This window comes from Streptopelia decaocto (genome assembly GCF_964273445.1).
Source record: "Streptopelia decaocto genome assembly, chromosome: 2".
NCBI classification, from domain to species: Eukaryota; Metazoa; Chordata; class Aves; order Columbiformes; family Columbidae; genus Streptopelia; species Streptopelia decaocto.
Genome location: NC_138655.1, coordinates 17,506,005 through 17,523,830, shown reverse-complemented (window position 1 = coordinate 17,523,830; position 17,826 = coordinate 17,506,005). Strand labels below are relative to the sequence as shown.

Sequence of the window (17,826 nt, the reverse complement as noted above, 5' to 3'; positions counted from 1 at the left end):
AGGAACAGTTTCAGAAATGTTTCTTCAAGAGAAGTGCATTGAACTACCAGGATATACTCTTTTTTTGTCACAACAATAGTGAAATACTGCCTTCCTAACATTGTGTACCTTAATCAGAATAAAATATTTTATACCATCACAGAAATACAATAAACTAAGGATACAGAAGAAAAATATAAAGGAAATCAACTAACTCTGTGAAACCTCTGCACATAAGGTTAACAAAAAAAAAAAAAAAAAAAAAAGTAAGTGCTTGCATGGATGCTGTCCATCGGTCTTACAGACTCTGCAGTACCTGAAAGAAAAACAGTGTGTGCTTTATTTTCACCATAAAGTGGTTCTGCTCCTTCATGAACCAGTTAAATTATCCTCTTGATACATCACTCCCTATATGCCTCACTATTCTCTCTATTATATAGTACTAAAACACATGTACCAGATAAACTTCAGCTTATTATAGTCTAGAGGAAGACAGGATGATTCATTATTCTAGTAATGTACATGTCCCTGTAAGATGAGTGGGAAAACACAAGTGAGGTGTAGGAAGGACTCCATCATGACCCCACATGTCTTCAACTCACAAGCTAGGACTTGGACAGATAAGCCAACTTGCCCAGAGGAAAAGTCATACCACTGTCTATCTACAAAGAAGAAAGAGACCACTTGAGATGTTTGGACCTCATTGAGATGTTTGTAGATAATAAATTCTTGTGTGTTGATTCGGACTCTAAATAATGATTTCCAAATAAGGGAAAAGAGGAAAAGCTTTTTCCTCTGTGAGGACAGTCAGGCACTGAAGAAGGTTGTCCACACAAGTTGTGCAGTCTTGATCTTTGGAGGCTTTCAAGACTAGCTTGGATAAAGCCCTGAGTGACCAAGTCTCACTTCAGATCTGAGCCTGCTTTCAGCAGCAGTCATGTTTGAGACATGTTTGTGCACTATACTTTGAATTACAACCTAAGAAAAGAACACAGAAAAAATCACTAGAAGAGAGTACCATAGAAGGGCCTTCTATTTCTATTTTATTTTAGCTTCCAGTTGTCATAAATCATAAACTTTAAAAAAAAAAAAAAAGATAAATGGTTTCAAAAAACTCATACAGGGAAATTACAATTGATGTAAATTTGTAATGAATAAAATGTGCTCATTAAATTGTCCTTAGCAGTGCTATGCAGAAAAGTAAACTAATTAAGTTCACAATAAAAAAAAAAATAGAAACACATCATATCCACTGAAAAGTTCATCAGGAATGTTTCCAGGTCAAGGATAGACCCAAACTGACTAGAAACAAATAACTAGTTACTTGGAATAAATTCTTATTTGGCAACCCAAAGACAGACCCACATTTTCTTGTTCTTATTCTTTCTCATCCTTAAAATATGCAACAGACTCTTAAGCTAACAGGCTATCTTAGAGGATTTTATTGTAAGGATCAGGAGAGTGTTAAGAATCTCAGATAAAAACTTTTAAACTGGATGTTTTTTTGTTGCATCTAAGTTAAGGGAAAGCTTTCTTCATAAAATCCTATTTCATTCTCCACAGAATTTTAAAAACTAATGTGAAAGGAGTGTTGCTGTTGGGAAAAAAAATCAGCAAAATCACTGTTGCAAGGGAGAAATGCATTTTGTTAGCCATTGTTCTCTAACAGCTGTCTATTTTAACACAATTGATATGATGTATAAAACATGCAATATCAAACAGTTAAATATTTAAATATGTTTTAGAGCAGAAGTAAATTGGTTGTGGTTTTGCCAACATAAATTTCATTCAGTATGTATCATTTTATAGTGTATATATAAAATATAATTTGGCTAAAATAAGAAACAGAGTGATGGCCTAGACAACACAATACTTCAATTTACTATGAAAAATTCTGAGCATCCTTTAAAATTTAGGAAGATTAAATAGGAAAACATTTTGAAATACCCAAAAATATACTACTAGTAAGAGTGAAGTGAGGTGAGTTGTTTTACCTTAAAAGGAGTAATTATATCATATTTCAAATTTATCTTCAGTAACAGATTACCTAGGTGTCCTACTATTTTGGATAAATGTGCCAGTGGTAGGTCAAATGTTCGAACACTACACAAAGCTCTTCTTAGGAGTACACTCTCACCCAGAGAGAACAGAGTTGAACACTTAATTGGTTTAGGGGTTTTTTTGTTTGTTTTTTTTTGGTTGGTTGGTTGGTTGGTTTTGTTTTGGTATTTTTGTTGTTGTTGTTTGGTGTCATAGTAGAATTGAAGTACATTTTCCCTACAACATTAGAGATAGTGCTACACTCCCAAGCACCTTCACATTAATGCACACCTTCATGTTAACAAATAGTAAAAAGTTGACATAATTATGTGTTCTTTGAAAAGAAATTGTGATACTCACTCAGACTACAGCAGTTCTCTGAATTGAGAGTTTTACACACATACTTTATGACAACCATTATTTTAAATCACTTTTCCACCAAAAATATATTGGTTAATTCAAAACTAATCATAATTTCAAGTTCAATTGGTTGATTTTTATTTTTTTTTTAATAACCAAGCTCTCCTAACATGTAGAAGGAGAAATTGTCAACTTATTTTTCAACAATGGCTTAATTGAGTTGGTAATCAGCAATAGAAGATATAGATTTAATGTCTTTCCCCAGGACAGTGTGAAATAAACTTTCCATCCTCGCCCACTCTTATCAGGAGATTGCTCTATAACACATCTTTCATAGAGTATTCTGGGAAGGAGGTTCTACCATTTTTTCTATACAATTTAAAGGGGATCTTTACAGTTGTCTTAACAATTCAGACTAGAGTACATGATGGAATCCAGGACACCCACGTCAAATCAGCCTAGAGAATCATTCCAGTTTTCTGCTCAGGGATTATTCAATATCTCATGAAAAGTGACCAACAGCAAAATAAGAGACTGAATCTTTCCAACGAAAATATCCTAGAGGCAACCTCTGAATTTCATATGCTGAATAAATTATCCCATAATGACATTGCTACTTCTTTCATCAATGAATTTCTCAGATCCTAACTTTTCACACAGGTAAAAAGGAACATTTCACTCGATCTTGTTTATTTTCAGTTTTTTGTTTTGTTGATAAAAGAGGGAGGAAATAGTTTCCTCAAACTAAACATTTTCTCTCAGTTTCACTTCCAAAATGAAAAGAAACTCATAATTCAAATCAAGTTGTCAAATGTCAGAATCAGCCCTTAATATCAGCCAACAAAAACCTGAAGAACATCCAGGCAACTTTTTCCCACTACTTAAAAGAAAATGGCCTAACAAGATTTTCTTGAACAAAAGACTTGGCATAACTAAAATATTATATTGTGAGAGTGGAAGGCTATGGAAAGTTAGCACTTCATGGATAATTTCAAGCCCTGTCTCATGGATAACCCCAGAATATCTATTGATGTATATTTTACCTCATTGTTTAAAGTAGAATCAAAAAGCAGGGGTATTTTGTTACACAGCAGATGTACAGAAGAATAAAAGTTAGAGGTTTGTTTTGTTCATTGTTTTGTTTTGTTTTCAAATCAATAGGTATAAGAGTCACATTAAGCAACAAAATCTGTAAGAAATTATTTTATAATACTACTTGCTATCAACTAATATGTATTCAGTAGTCTTACAAATCATGTACTCTTTGTTTTCCAGAATGAAAAATCAAGAGCCTGGTGTTAGTTTTAGAAGTATATTTCTATGTAGAGTTTATGAACTAAGATATCGTGAACTAAACCTCAAGTGGATATAACATATTACCACTGTAAATCTAATTAAAAAATTGTTGTTAATTAAGCTTTCCAAATCTATTTTTCCTAACATATGGGGAGGATACTTTTGCATAATTGAATATATCAGTCTAATTTAAGGAATATAAATGACAAGCTAAAAAAAATATGTTCTCAATCTGCTTCTCTAAATGAGCAATTATTAAATTAGCATTGTAATATTTTATGTTTTGTAAACAGATAATAAGAGAATTTCCATATATAAAGAAATTTTATCATTTAAATATAGCCAAAGCCTTTTGCAGGAAAAAAAAATAATAATAAATCATAGTTTGAAACTCATGACTGGATACATAAAACACATTCAAAAGTAATAGAATGCAGATTTAGCTATTCAAGTGATCCATAATGTCTGTATGTCATTGGTGTTACCTCTCTAACAATTATTATAAATTACTGTTTAAAAATTATTTTAGCTGACAGCTAGTTCAGAAGATTTAGGTTTAACAGCCTGAGAAACTCAATGGCAATTAAGTAATATTCTAATACAGGTAATTAACTATGTAGGTGGCAGTGTGTATTAACTCAAATTATAAAAGACTGTTTGCTAAAGCTGACAGTGTATAGGCTTCTACTATACCCTGAAGCAGTAAGGAATATCACTTATAGGCATCACTTGTAGAATCTGAGACTGCTCTTTTCAAAACAATGTAGTTCTCTAATTTGGAATATTTTCCTATTATAAAGTTAAAAATAATTATTTTATTTGTTCTATGCTATGTTTAGGGATTTTTGCACTGATAAAAGAAAACCAGACTAATGAGTTTAATGGTTAGCCATTCATGTGCTGTATCACCTGCTGTCTAAATGCCTCTGTTTGTTGTGCAGAATCCTCATAATACTTTATGAACCAGTTAAGTTCTTAAGACTTTACTGGAGGTTATCACTGGTATTTATGGTTTCATATATATATATATCCTTTTTTGTGTGAATAGTATATTAAAATCAATATAACAAACACAAGAATTCATCATATTCACATATTTCTTGAGTATGCTTTATTTTTTCTACTTAACTGAACCTGATCTCAAAAGAAGTTGCTTACTATTTTATTTCTTCTACTTGTTTTATACAGTGTGTATACACTGAGATCAAGAACTGCACAAGTCAGACTATGAAAAATATTATTACTATTGCTACACCAACTAACAAACAGAAATCTTCTCTAAAGGCAGCATATTTGGAATAAAGTCCAAACCAAAAAAAGTGTTGTAGCTACTCAGCTCAGGGTGCCGTATCTCATGTATCAGAATGGAATTTTCTAGATGAATGTAACATCAGCCATACTCCCAGCACTTTATATAATGACATCATGTATCTGGTTCTCTGTACAGAAATTCCTCCGGAGAGAATCTGTGACCACCAAGTGTGAGCAATGCTACTTCTCCCAGCTCTGTGCTTAAAGGACTCCATGCCATTTACTTTCTGACATTATAAAACACCCTGAAGGCTCCACCAAGGAACCAGTACAACAGTCCACTCCATTCTGTTTCTAAATATATAAATTTTTAATACAATAATGGTTAGAATGGTTAGATCTACAGATCAATGAGGTGAATGACCCTATAATGCCTTTCATTTCGATGCTATATCAATGTTACATTTTGATGGAATATATTTCAAAATTATGTTACAGCTGCAATTAGAATATAAACTTTTATGCCATAGTAACAATCATTACTATTTTTGTTTTCAGCAAGACTATCTATTGACAGGAAGGAAAAGTATTCTTCCACATGTAATCATATTTTTTTACCAGATTAAAACTGCAATAGTTGACTTACCATATTGTAGGTGGTTCAGAGCCCTCTACTTCTAAATAATCATATTTTTCTTCCATTTGGAAATCTGTAAATATGAGTGAGATAGTATCCCCAGGCTCTGCCACAATTGTCCATGTGCAATCCGCATTATTTTGATATTCATTAGGAAAGCTGGGGCTCGAGATGATACCACTGGATCCTCTCATAGTTCCTCCACATGCATCCTCAGCTGTTAAAAAAGAATTATAAATGTCATTAAAATAATCCCTTAGAAATGAATGCTTTCTTGTTGAGACTAGTTTATTGCCTTTTAAGTGAACAATTGCTTAAGGTTTTTTAACATGTTAGACTTGGAAAACTGCTGCAAAGTTAAAGTGTTAACAAGTAATTGCTTCAGATTTCAATTATTTAAAAAATATCATACTAGTGCCAGCATATATTTTTACAATCTGCTACTTATTATATTGATTAACATTGTTTCACTCACTTTACAATAACATGCAAAAATTTCAGTATTTTCATGAAGCAAGGTGAGTTTAATCCTTATCATATACAGTCTGATAAGTGATGTGCAGCAGTCACATCATACTGAGAAGAGAGGCATGAGAATCCTACCCATCCTATGCTAATTGCATTATCATACTATATTTTAGTGAATATCTAGTCATGTTTAAGTTTAGTGTCCAATATTTTTTTCCAGTTTTCAAACAGCTGGTCAGTTTTCAAACCAAAGTCATTCACAGGTGGTTTCCAAATGTCAGATGCAAGACACTTTCACAACTAAGATGTTTACATCAAAGTCATTTTAATGGGTTTTAGTTTTAAGAGATCAAGTATTCCAAATATGGCCATAGGAATACATTTTTCATGATATGTGAATAATCGTGAAATTATTTGACCAGTTAACACAAACAATTATTTATTGGTTGTGAATACACCAATAAACCCCTAAAATGGAAGAAGGCTCAGAGATGAGCAAGGGTGATGTGCCCATAAAGTTTACTAAATAATGCAGGGCATGACAGAGCACAGCTTTTGCAAAGAATCTGACTTTTATCTCAACCAGAGGGCTGCCTTTGTTTTGTAAAAACACCTATCTACAGATGAGTGGATGGACTGGTGGTGGACATGTTTCTCCCTGGGTTTATTAGGAGTGTGAATGTCTCTCTGAGTTAGCCAGAGCAGCATGGGGGCTTAGTCCAGCATAGAGTATAAAAACTAGGCAACTAACAAATATCAAAGAGAGCAATGGCCTTGACCTGATTTCAATCTATACATTCATTCCAGTGACTGGGGATGCCTAGTGTCATGATGGTGAGCACATTACAGATACCTATAAAGGCAATCACATTTGTATTGTGATAAAATTGTATATTGCAAATGCTATATGTTTGGCTAAGTGTAATCTATGTTTGTGTTGTTATGTAATCTATTTTGTATCACTCTACTAAAGCATAGGTCCTGTGTAATTTCAGCTCTCTTTAAATAAGTAAATTTGATATTAAATGTTACACCCTCCATGTTTGAAAGAACGTGGTAGAGACTACATTCTAACACACGATCTATACTGAATACACTAGGTAAATATTTGAGATTTACAAAATCAGTTTGAACAGCAACAGAACTAGTCCTATGAAAAAGCAGTTCTCAGATATTCACAGGTTTCATTTGTTAGGATAAGAGAACGTGACTGATGTTGTATGTCTTCTATCTGAATGGTGCATATATGCCAATAACTCAAAAATTGTTTTGGAGGCTCTCATGCCAATTTTTTTTTTTTTTTTTTCTGTGAGCTAATATAATTGATTGTGAATGTAGTGCTATTACTTTCAGAAATGGAAATACCTTTCAAACAACTTGTACAGAACTACCATGTTATCAGACAGAAATACTGTATTGCATTACTTATTAATTTTATTATCCAAGTGTTTGAAGCATAACTGAAAAGCAATTCTTGTTTCTGTTTAATTAGAGTGCTAATATGAATAAAACTTGCCCTAGAGCCTGAAAAACAGTCAATATTGCTGAAAGATTAATGACAAAGATAAGAAAAAAATGAGCATAACATCACAGAACAAAAGCTTTAAAGAATTCCGACACACATAGTGACTCACTTCTCATGGAGAGAAAAATGTTAATGATTGTAAGAAACTTCTTAATTACAGTTGTTTAGGAGTTTAAAATACCATGTTTTGTGTCTTGAATATTCTGCTAAGTTATTCTATGACTGGATGAAAAAACTAAAGCAAGAACATATCTTTGGTTTAATCTTACTAATTAACCAATGTATTTAGCATCCTCTAAATACAACAAAACTGAGGAACCTCATCACATCAGAGGCTTAGGTCCTTTACTGTGAAAGGAATAAAAAATAAAAAGTGGTAACAAAGTCTTGTTTTCATTCATTAAGGACTATCAGGAGAATAATTTTAGCTGTTAGTTCATAGATGCAAAATGTCCATTAAAATAGTGAGTAACATACTGGTTCAATGATTTTGAAGGAACTTTATATTGATTTTTAAATATTGATTGAAATGTCCTTTATCAAAACTGACTTGAAAAAAGTTCTGAGAGGTAAATTTTCATGGCTAAATTACTGAAGCTTATGCAAACTGGAAAGATAAATTGTAGTATGTGAAATAGCTTTTCAGTTCATGTAACAAGTCAAAAACACAGAACTAGGAGTATCATGCAAGACTAAAGACTTTGGAATAACTTTCTCAAAAATAGAAGTGCTTCTGAAAACTATTCTACTAGAGAACTCATTGATTTGCTTTCACAAATGAATTATAGATAAACCTGTCTTAGTTCATAGCAATATAAAAACCTGTTCACTAAAAACGTTGCTATACCCTATCAATACTTAAAAGAATAGAATATATGTTTAAAAACACAACCTGTGTCCATGAGCAAGTTTGCTACTTCTGAGACACATCTGTTTAGAGATTTTTTCCAAAATGGCCCAGCCATATCATCATTATTTTTGTTATTTTGGGGGTTTTTTTGTTTGTTTGTTTTGTTTTTGTTTGTTTGGGGGTTTTTTTTTGCATCTGATTCATGTAGCAAATTTGATACAAACAAAACTAATGCTAACTACATTTAAATGTTGTAAACGTAACCAAGACCACACCAGGTATCATCTTAGCCTCTATAGTGCAAGCATTGGCCCAAAAAATAAAGAATTACTGTGCTGTGTTCCAAAGTTCCTCCACCTACAGTATAATTCGCTTGTGATTTATTTGGTTCCTGTCTTGCAGTCAGATCCTTACATCTGAGAGAAAGCTAACAAACATTAATCCATATGAAAATGTTTGGTGCCTTAAGTTGTGAAGCCACTGGAAAAAAGAACTGATCTTCAAGTAAATTGACAAACACATAAGTCGACAGCAGTTCTACCATTGATTTCATAGTGAATAAGACCCTGAGAAACAAAAGAAAATGTAATAATTTATTCTGTGCAATCTGTATTTCTATCACACTGAGACAGCATAATTGCTTAGATGTCAGCTATAAAAGATTGCAAACAGAAAAATAACTCGTAAGAGAACATTTATGAAGACTAACAGTGGTCCGTCTTCATCATTGCACAAGTCCAATAATAGTATGTGAACAAGGTGGAAAGAAAGTTAATCTTTGCAGTGATTTCTGTACAGAGCCCTGAGAATCTCTTTTTGCCTTTCCACAACTTTCTAAATTACCATTGTCAAACCACTGGGGTAGGTGTCCTCAAAGATACTTAAGTGACTAACACTGCAATCACTGCAATCAAAATATAATAGAATCATAGAATCAGAATTGTTTTGGTTGGAAAAGACTTTTAATACATAAAAAGCAGTTCAGCACCTAAATGCCTTGAAAGAATTGTGTGTCTGTTACTGTTCTTTTAATTTCCAGCTATCAAATAAGGAGAAAAAATTATTCATAGGAATGGTAAGAAGACAATACTTCAGTTAAGACTTGATAGAATCTGGCATTATGTAATTACAAATACATGATGAACACTGATGACATTAAAAAAAAAAATCTACTTTTAAACTTCCCAAGCAACACTTTCAAATTTATTTTGTCATGTGCTGGGAGAATTTATCTGACCTACAAACTTGCAAATATGATGTGAAGGCATAAACACAAAAAATACGCATAGTGACAGAATGTCATTTTTCCAAACAGACTCCTCTGATCTTAACCATATGCTGAAAGGGGAAAATTTTTCAAAGTGATATGCAAGTGGGGACTTGGCTTAGAAAAGCTTTTCAAGGTATTATGAATTCAAATGAAGCTCTATATTTGAATATGCATAAGGGCTCTTATGCAGAGGAACTATTACTGATATTATGATGTGAGTGATGATTGTAGGAGTACAAAGCTTCTGAGGATTTGTTGGTTTTGGTTTTGTTTGGTGGTTTTTTTTTTAGTTTTTGTGGACATAGTTGGGTTTTTATTTACATACATAGTTATATGCAGCTTTTTTTTTTTTTTTTTTTTATTAGGTCTAAGTGCCCATAAAAATTCATGTGAAATGAGTATACACTTAAATAACTTCTGGTGAAAATTCATTTCATAACATTTTGTATTTTATTTCATAACCATATTCCTGGTTTGCTGCTCAGTGTTCCTTTTTCAGAATAAATTTTGAATATATATTTCCCTAGTTAGTCTTATTTAAATTTAATTTTCTGCTTATTCTTGTAGGTTTCAGTGATATTCATAATAATATTACATAAATATTGAACTGTAATTTTCAAGAAGATACATGATCAAAGAGAGGCAAGGTTATCAGTGATTTATAGACCACGCAAATTCATGGATTTCAATGATAATTCAATTAGGTTGCATGGTAAATCAAGCTTTAATCTGGCACACAGTGTATCACACCATCTTATCTATCTAGATATTTATAGTGTATCAAACAGTTAAAATCAAGTGCACAGCTCAGCTCATCACAGAGTAATAGACATCTGTTATCTATTATTGAAAATAATGTGGGTGAAAAAAAAAAAAAAAAAGACTATAGCAACCTTCCAAGTTTAAACAATGATATTTAAAATAGCCAATAGAAGCTCTGAGCAAGTTGAGCCACTTTTGAAGAAACACGTCATGAAAGGCAGAGATCTGCAGTAATCCCTTTATCCTTTCATCTTAGCTACATACACTCTTCAGAAATTCATGGCATGCTCTTCACAGTGTAGTTCAAGTACAACCCCAGACACACTGTTTTCTGCTCTTTCAAATTTTAGATAGCTCTGTTTCAGACAAATTAGCTGAACAATCTAAAGGAATCAGAACTCTATCACCTCCATTTAAGCATTTTACAGTCATTAATTATTGCTTTTAAATATACACATCAATAACTACCTTTCATCTGAAGATCACAGAAGATCTGTATAGTAGATAGAAAACACTTGTTTGGGAAACTCCAGTGCTCTCAGAAAAAAATTAATATAGGAAAACACATAACACTAACAATGGATTCCATTACTGTGGTAAAAAACTACTTTACCTGATTCTGCATAGGAAACGTGCACATATGTATATGTCTACACAAAATCTAACCATACACAGAATTTTATTTGAGGTTCTGCCCTAAATATTGGCATCTGGTATCAGGTCAACTGAAGAAAAGAGTGACCTGAAAAATGTCATTTTCTATCACCCCATATCATCTTTAACATACATGAAAAATAAATTAACTTACATAACTAAAATAATTATGTGGAAAATGAAGCATAATTCTAAGTATTTTCAGATGTTTCTAAATTAAAGGTATGGCTTTTTATGTCCTTTGAAACAGCTCATGATTCTTTGATGCATTAAAGTACAATGGAAATGGAAATTAATTATGCAGATATTTTTAATACTTTTTCAAAACCACAACCTATTAGCTAAAAACTCCATTCTGACAGGAAAAAAAAAAAAAAAAAGAAAACAAAAGTTTTGTTATAAAATTCTACCAGTTTTCTAAATAAGATTTTTAATCAATTATTTTCATATTCAAATAAAAGGGTAAAGAAAACAAGATTATCTCCTCTAGATAGTAACTTGGTATGAGAAAGCAAACATTATTGTCTATTGAAAAGGCAGCACACTATCTTAGGTGTAACTTAGTTCTACAAAAATTTCTGAATCAGAAGGTAGTTTCTTTCCAAGGACCTTACCTCTTTTTGTTACTTCTGGAAGTTTGTCAGAGGTTATCTTTAAATAAAAAATAAACAAATAAGAAATCTCACTTAGATAGCAGCCCTATTGATCACTGTTTAGGAAGGTTTTTATGTTTTCAAAGGTGTTCATTATGAATGTTTTACAATACTTCTATAACAATAATATAGAATTATTTCCTGATTTGGGGGGATGAAGGTCAGAATTATATTGACTTGAATATTATTATTACTACACGAGCATTTCATGCTTGGTCTTTTCCCCTTTGTAGGCCTGTATATTTGTACACTCAGATTGTTTTTATGGAGCACAGAATTGAGAAGAAGCTTCATAGAGCATTCTAAACATAATTTTCCACAAGTCTGGATTTGCTGGTTTATCCATCAGCACCTTTCACAAATTTCCAATGTCACACTTGGCCAGTGTTTAATCCAATGCTCTTATATACACTCCAGCTTTGCAATTTTTTGTGCATCTCATAGTGCTTTCATAAAAAAAACTTAGAATATTTTTCTTATTAAGTTTCTTCATTGCCTGTACTATAGGCAAACAACAGAAAGGTAACTGTATAGGTTGAAGTGGAAAGCTCCTTAAAAAGTTAAGCTCAGTTTTAAAGTCTGCAGTATAATAATCTGATTATGAAATTTGCAAATGAACACAGCAATACATTACATAGACAGTCACAAAAATATCTTTGAGAAGCTGCATAAGCAAATCAATTTCCTAGCAGAGTTCCCACTGCTTCCTCCTTTGCACAAGCTACACCACTTACACCTTTTCTTCCTTACACACCTTTCTTGGAGTCTGTATACATCTATTGCAGGACTCTAGTGGTACCAGCTGTTCTGCAATGGTTCCGTGATTTTAATGATGTCATTGATCTGTGATTCTATATGAATTTATAGTTCCTATGTTTCCCATGCTACATGTGTTCAGGTACAGGCACTTGAGTTGTGTCTCTGGTCATCTCACTTCCTCAAAAAGGGTGCAAGCAAATCCCTCATCACCCTTCCCCATGCATGCCTCCCCCTGTCTGCCCTTCCCCAATAAATGTAGTTTGAAGACCTCCTTACCAGGTTAGCAAGACTCTTGTCAATGGTGCTCTTGCCACACTAAATAAAAACTAGTAATCCAACGAGTTTCACTTAGTCTCAATGATCTAATGCTCAGAATCAGAGAACGAATAGGTCTTTAAAGTGTAAAAAATAGCATATGTATAATAATGCATATTACATTTATTTTCCTGAATTATTCTGGTATATTCTAAAAAGTCCACATATAACATGAGACATATATGTAAGTAATTTCTGAGAAACATTTCTATGTTGACTTTTTTTACAAACCTGCAATAATAAAAAATGGCAGCCTTCCCTCATAATTTATTCACAGAATAAGCTTACAGCTTTCAGAAATTTAAATGAAATGATTGCAAAATATCTATCAGCTGAAAACCTCTAAGGGTAGCTTTGCGGAAGATTTGTCATTAGTGACTTACATAAAATTCATGCAGCTTTTGAGGAGAGGGACATAAAACTTGTCTTGAGGAAATATGGAAGTCTTATTTTCTAAGGCTTTGTGTCACGATTTGAAAAGTCACAGATTTTAAATTCCAATAAACCCAAGTACAATTATAAACTGATTCACATGCTCAAATCTTTCACTTTGCACTTATGTGCTCAGTAGTGCTGTAAAAATTTATACAGATTTGACAGCCAGAAAAAAAAAAAAAAATCAAATAGCATCGCTAGCTAAAAAGGTGAGGAAGCTGATAATCTTAAATGGTGCTCTAGCAGAAGTTAAATGGAATAAATTGCTTCCTAACATGCCTCTTTTGAGACAGAACCATTACAAATTAGCTATGCCACAGGCAAGACACTGCCAACATCCACACAGTTTGTGCCTACTTAGAGCTCTGTACTGGGCAAAACTGGGAGGACAGCTGCAGGGGTGACCTGTCTGGGAGGAGGCTGTGAACTGCCGTGTGTCATTCTCAACTGGTTCCAGACAGCTCTGCAAACAGTGGCGCTGACCCACTGTGTCACAAAAGGGGAGTCACAATGGAGTGACCCAAGCAGGTAGGAGGCAGTGTGGGAGGAGGCACAAAGGGGAACACAAGAGGAAACCTGTAGGTGCTTTTGAGAACACACTGAAAACTGCACAGAAGGAAGGTCCTGAAGGGAACGTGGCCCCTGAACACCCATGCTGGAGCAAAGGTAAGAGTGGGAGACCAGGATGGAGAAAAAGGAAACCAGTATGCACTGCCGCCTCCCACTTCTTGCTGGCGGGGCCATGGGTGAGATGTGTCAAGAGCACTGGGAGTGCAGACCGGGAGGGCTAGGAGGGTCTGGAGCAAAGCTGAGTCAGGCGAAGAGGGAGGAAATGTCTCTTCCCTAAGTGCTTAAGATTTTGTCTTTTTTGTTTCACAAAGCCTGAATCAGTAACTCAGTATTTGTGTTAACTGGCAATAAAATTCAGTCAGATCCTGTGAGTTAGATGTTTTTCCCCCAAGGAAATGCCACATTGTGGGTGTGATTTAGGTGAGCTGGGCTCTTCTGAAGGGTTACCAATACAAAAAGTAATTGTTTTCTAGTAAACACTGCACAGCGATCTCATGTATTATTTTATCTATAAAGAAGAAAGGGAAAATATCAACATAGGAAAAATCTTGACACATGAAGCCAATAGTTCAGGATTCTTAAAAATAAAAATTTAAAAAAAAAAGGTGTGCAGTCTGCTGAATTTTTACATATATATTTGGAAAACATCATAAGCTGTTTGGTTAAAAATGTACATTTTTTAAAAAGAAAATCCTGCTTTTCTAGAATAAGGCTTGAAATTTAATGGATTAACTCAGAGGCGTATTTGACAAAGTAAGATAACCCACCAGTTTGTACATCAGCCAGCTGTTTCTTTACTGCTTGATTCCAGAAAGAGAATGAAATACATCTTTTTCTCATGTGAAAATAAATGTTGGGGAAGGATTAGTGCTTTTATTACTTATAAAGAAAACAAGGTAATTTGAATGATAATACTTGGACAGACTTTGCTTGTGTGGGCACATCGGAAGAAACTTAAAAGATTTCTTGCTGATCAAACTCTTTCGAATTGCTTTATGAAACAGTAAAGATTGGCCATTCTGCAGTGTTAAGATATTCATTCAGATTTCATAATTTGCAAGCCTGATATGAACTGTTTTTGTTGCTGAGGGGCGGAAAGCTTACAAGTAAAATTCATTAAAAATTGAATATAAAGGAAGGCAGAAATTATTTTAATTGTTTAGGCAAAGAAAAGGAAAAATATTTTGAAGTAAATAGTCATCAATTTGAAAGTAAATTCTTTTTCTTTATTATTATTTTTTATTACTGTGAAGAACAAGGTTTTTACTATGGTTTTGAAATGTAATTTTGACCTTAAAATTTGTCTTGTCTTTAAATTAGGCATGCCAAACATGAGAGATGATCAAAAACATAATAACTAAGGTTTTAGAAATTATTAGGGATATCTTTTTTTTTATCATTTTATTAATAAAGAAGCTACATTTAAGTATGAGTTTACTGAAGACTAATTTTTACACCTGGTTTTGCAGTTTTGCATCTCAGCCACAAAGAAATTAACTCAGCTGTAATTGAGACACTGTTCTATCAAAAAGAAGATTATGCTAATATATAAATAAGAATGCGACAGGTATCTAAGTATTTAAAATGGTTCTTGTTTTGTTTATCTGTTGGTAATTTACTGGTTAAAACAAATTTGTTTCTGTTCTGTGGAAATGATGTGGTGGGTTACTCAGAAGTGAGGCTGAGTGGCCTACCCAAGCCACAGCACCCATTGTCACCTGACATTGCCTGCAAGGAGGAGGAGTTGTCACTTCTTTTGGGACCAGCTTACAGCTATTAGCTGGAAGGACCTTCTCAGATGAAGACTGCAGCAGGAAGGATGTGAAAAAGCCACCACGGAAGAAGCCTGCACAAAAGAAGATTCCATTGTGTTTATGTGACAAGGTTTTGGTAGCATGAGGGCTGTAGGAATGGCCTCTGTGAGAAGACATCAGAGGCTGCCCCCATGTTGGACGGAGACAGTTCCAAAAGGCTCCAAGACAGAAGAATCACTGACCAAAACTGAGGCAAATAGAAATGCTGGTGGTTCCTCTCTAGGAACAAACTTAGGGTAAAAAAACACTGTGCAGCAGTGGGGATAAGCCCTGAAGGAAGATGCAACCTGTGGAGAGCCCATGCTAGAGCAAGTTCTCCTAAGAGGAACTGTATCCCATGGAGAACAGCCCATACAGGAGCAGTCTCTTCCTGAAGGGCTGTAGCCCATGGAAAGAACCCACACTGGAGCAGCTGAAAAACTGAAGCCTGTGGGAAGGACCCATGTTGGAGCAGTTCTTGAAGGACTGGGAGGGACCCCATGCTGAAGCAGGGCAAAAGTGTGAGAGGAAGGAGGGAGTGTTACAGACTGATCAAAACCCCTGTTCCCTGTCCCCCTGTGCCACTATTGGGGGAGGAGTAAATATGAGCCTAAGAAGAAGGGGCAAGTGGGGGAAAGGTGTTCTAGTTTAGTCTTTGTTTCTCACTATCATGCCTTATTTTTAATTGGCAATAAATTAATCTTCCCCAAGTTGAGTCTGTTTCGTCCATGACGTTAACAGATAAGTGACCTCCTTGTCCTTTTTTTTTTTTTTTTTTTTCTATTTTTACTTTCTTGCTGTCCTGTTGAAGAGGGGAATTGAGAAAGCGGCTTAGTGGACACCTGGCAGTCAGCCAAGGTCAAGTCACCACACAGGTGAAGATAATCTAGGAATGCACAGGGTACAGCCATACCAGAGGGTGGAAAATAAAAGCTTGTCTGAGTTCCAAGGAGTTTGTTTCAATCTAAGAAACTCCTAAAAGGTTCTGAAATTCGAGTAGGCTGAAGAGAAGGATATGAGTTTCAGAGTCATGTTGGAAGCGGGAGATCTATATTAAAATCTTTTCTTAAATACTCTTATGGTTTTGGTTTTGATAGCTTCTAGAATACAGCACACTTTCTAAAATAGCTTCTAGAATTTTGCACAATCACTTTCCTGCCCTACCTCCCGCCAAAGACAGACAAGACATGGATAAACTGGAGTGAATTCAAGAAAGTATCACCAGAACTGTTGGGACTGGAGCATTGAGGAGGCTAAGGGAACAGGGCTAGTTCATGTCCAGAGATGAGGCAGCTTCAGAAGGGCCTAACAGCAGCCTCCAGTGCCTACAAGGAGGATATTGAGACAACAGAGACAAGTTGTTTGAAGTGATGCATGGAGAAAAAGAGGCAATGGGCAATAACAAATTTTGAAGCAGTCTTTAAAAGCAGAAGTGATTTGTAGAAAATAAATTCCAGGAGGGAATTTCACTAACATTTGAATCCCTGAAAATGTGTGTTTACAGACCTCTCTGGGCAATCTGTTCTACTTCTTGATTGTTCTTATAGTGAAAAAGTTTCTTATATCCACTGTGTTATTGCTTTGTCCCCAGTTGAACTTCCTCCTTGCCATCTCAAAAGCTATGCTTCAAACCCACCCCATATAATTCTATCAATATTTAAATACTTCCATTTCTAAATTCCATTTTGATAAATATTACTGAGTTTTTTTAATGAAACCCGGCAAAGTGAAGATATCCTTGTTAGTGCTTTACTAAAAGAGTAACATGAAATCAAAATTAATTTATATGTAAAAATGGACTTTAGGTTTCTCTTAATTTATATCATAAAAATTACTGATGTCTATTTTATTATCAGGTACAACATGTTATGAATTTTCCAGTTTCAAGACGATTTATTAATAATACCTGCTTAGATTTTTACAGAATTTATGTTGTTGCCTAAAAATCAATTTGCAGTTATGTTGACAGGTACCTGTTAAAAAAATTAATTATTTCTCGGAAATCTCTGAGTGTACAATAGACAGATATATTTGACAAAACTATGTGATGAACACATTTTAACCTTAAGTAAGAATTGTCAACTGACAACTCTTAAAACTTATGAGTTGTTCTTATGTAACTTACCTCAAAAAGAATCATTAAAGCATCTGAAAACACCAGTAACTCACACGTTTGAGATATGCAAAAGCAAAAAAAAAAATCAGACTT

At 34.1% G+C, this 17,826-nt stretch overlaps 1 protein-coding gene across 3 annotated transcripts in view; it reads right to left on the bottom strand.

Annotated features, from left to right (window-relative positions):
• CSMD3 (CUB and Sushi multiple domains 3) overlaps nt 1–17,826 on the bottom strand; it is a gene marked incomplete at its 5' end in the record, with an annotated part of 631,488 nt that overhangs the window by 432,103 nt on the left and 181,559 nt on the right. For all 3 annotated transcript variants that reach the window (XM_082045128.1, XM_082045129.1, XM_082045130.1), the window contains one exon: nt 5,573–5,780. In XM_082045128.1, coding sequence (XP_081901254.1) covers nt 5,573–5,780 — 208 coding nt within the window. The remainder of the gene's footprint in view (nt 1–5,572; nt 5,781–17,826) is intronic.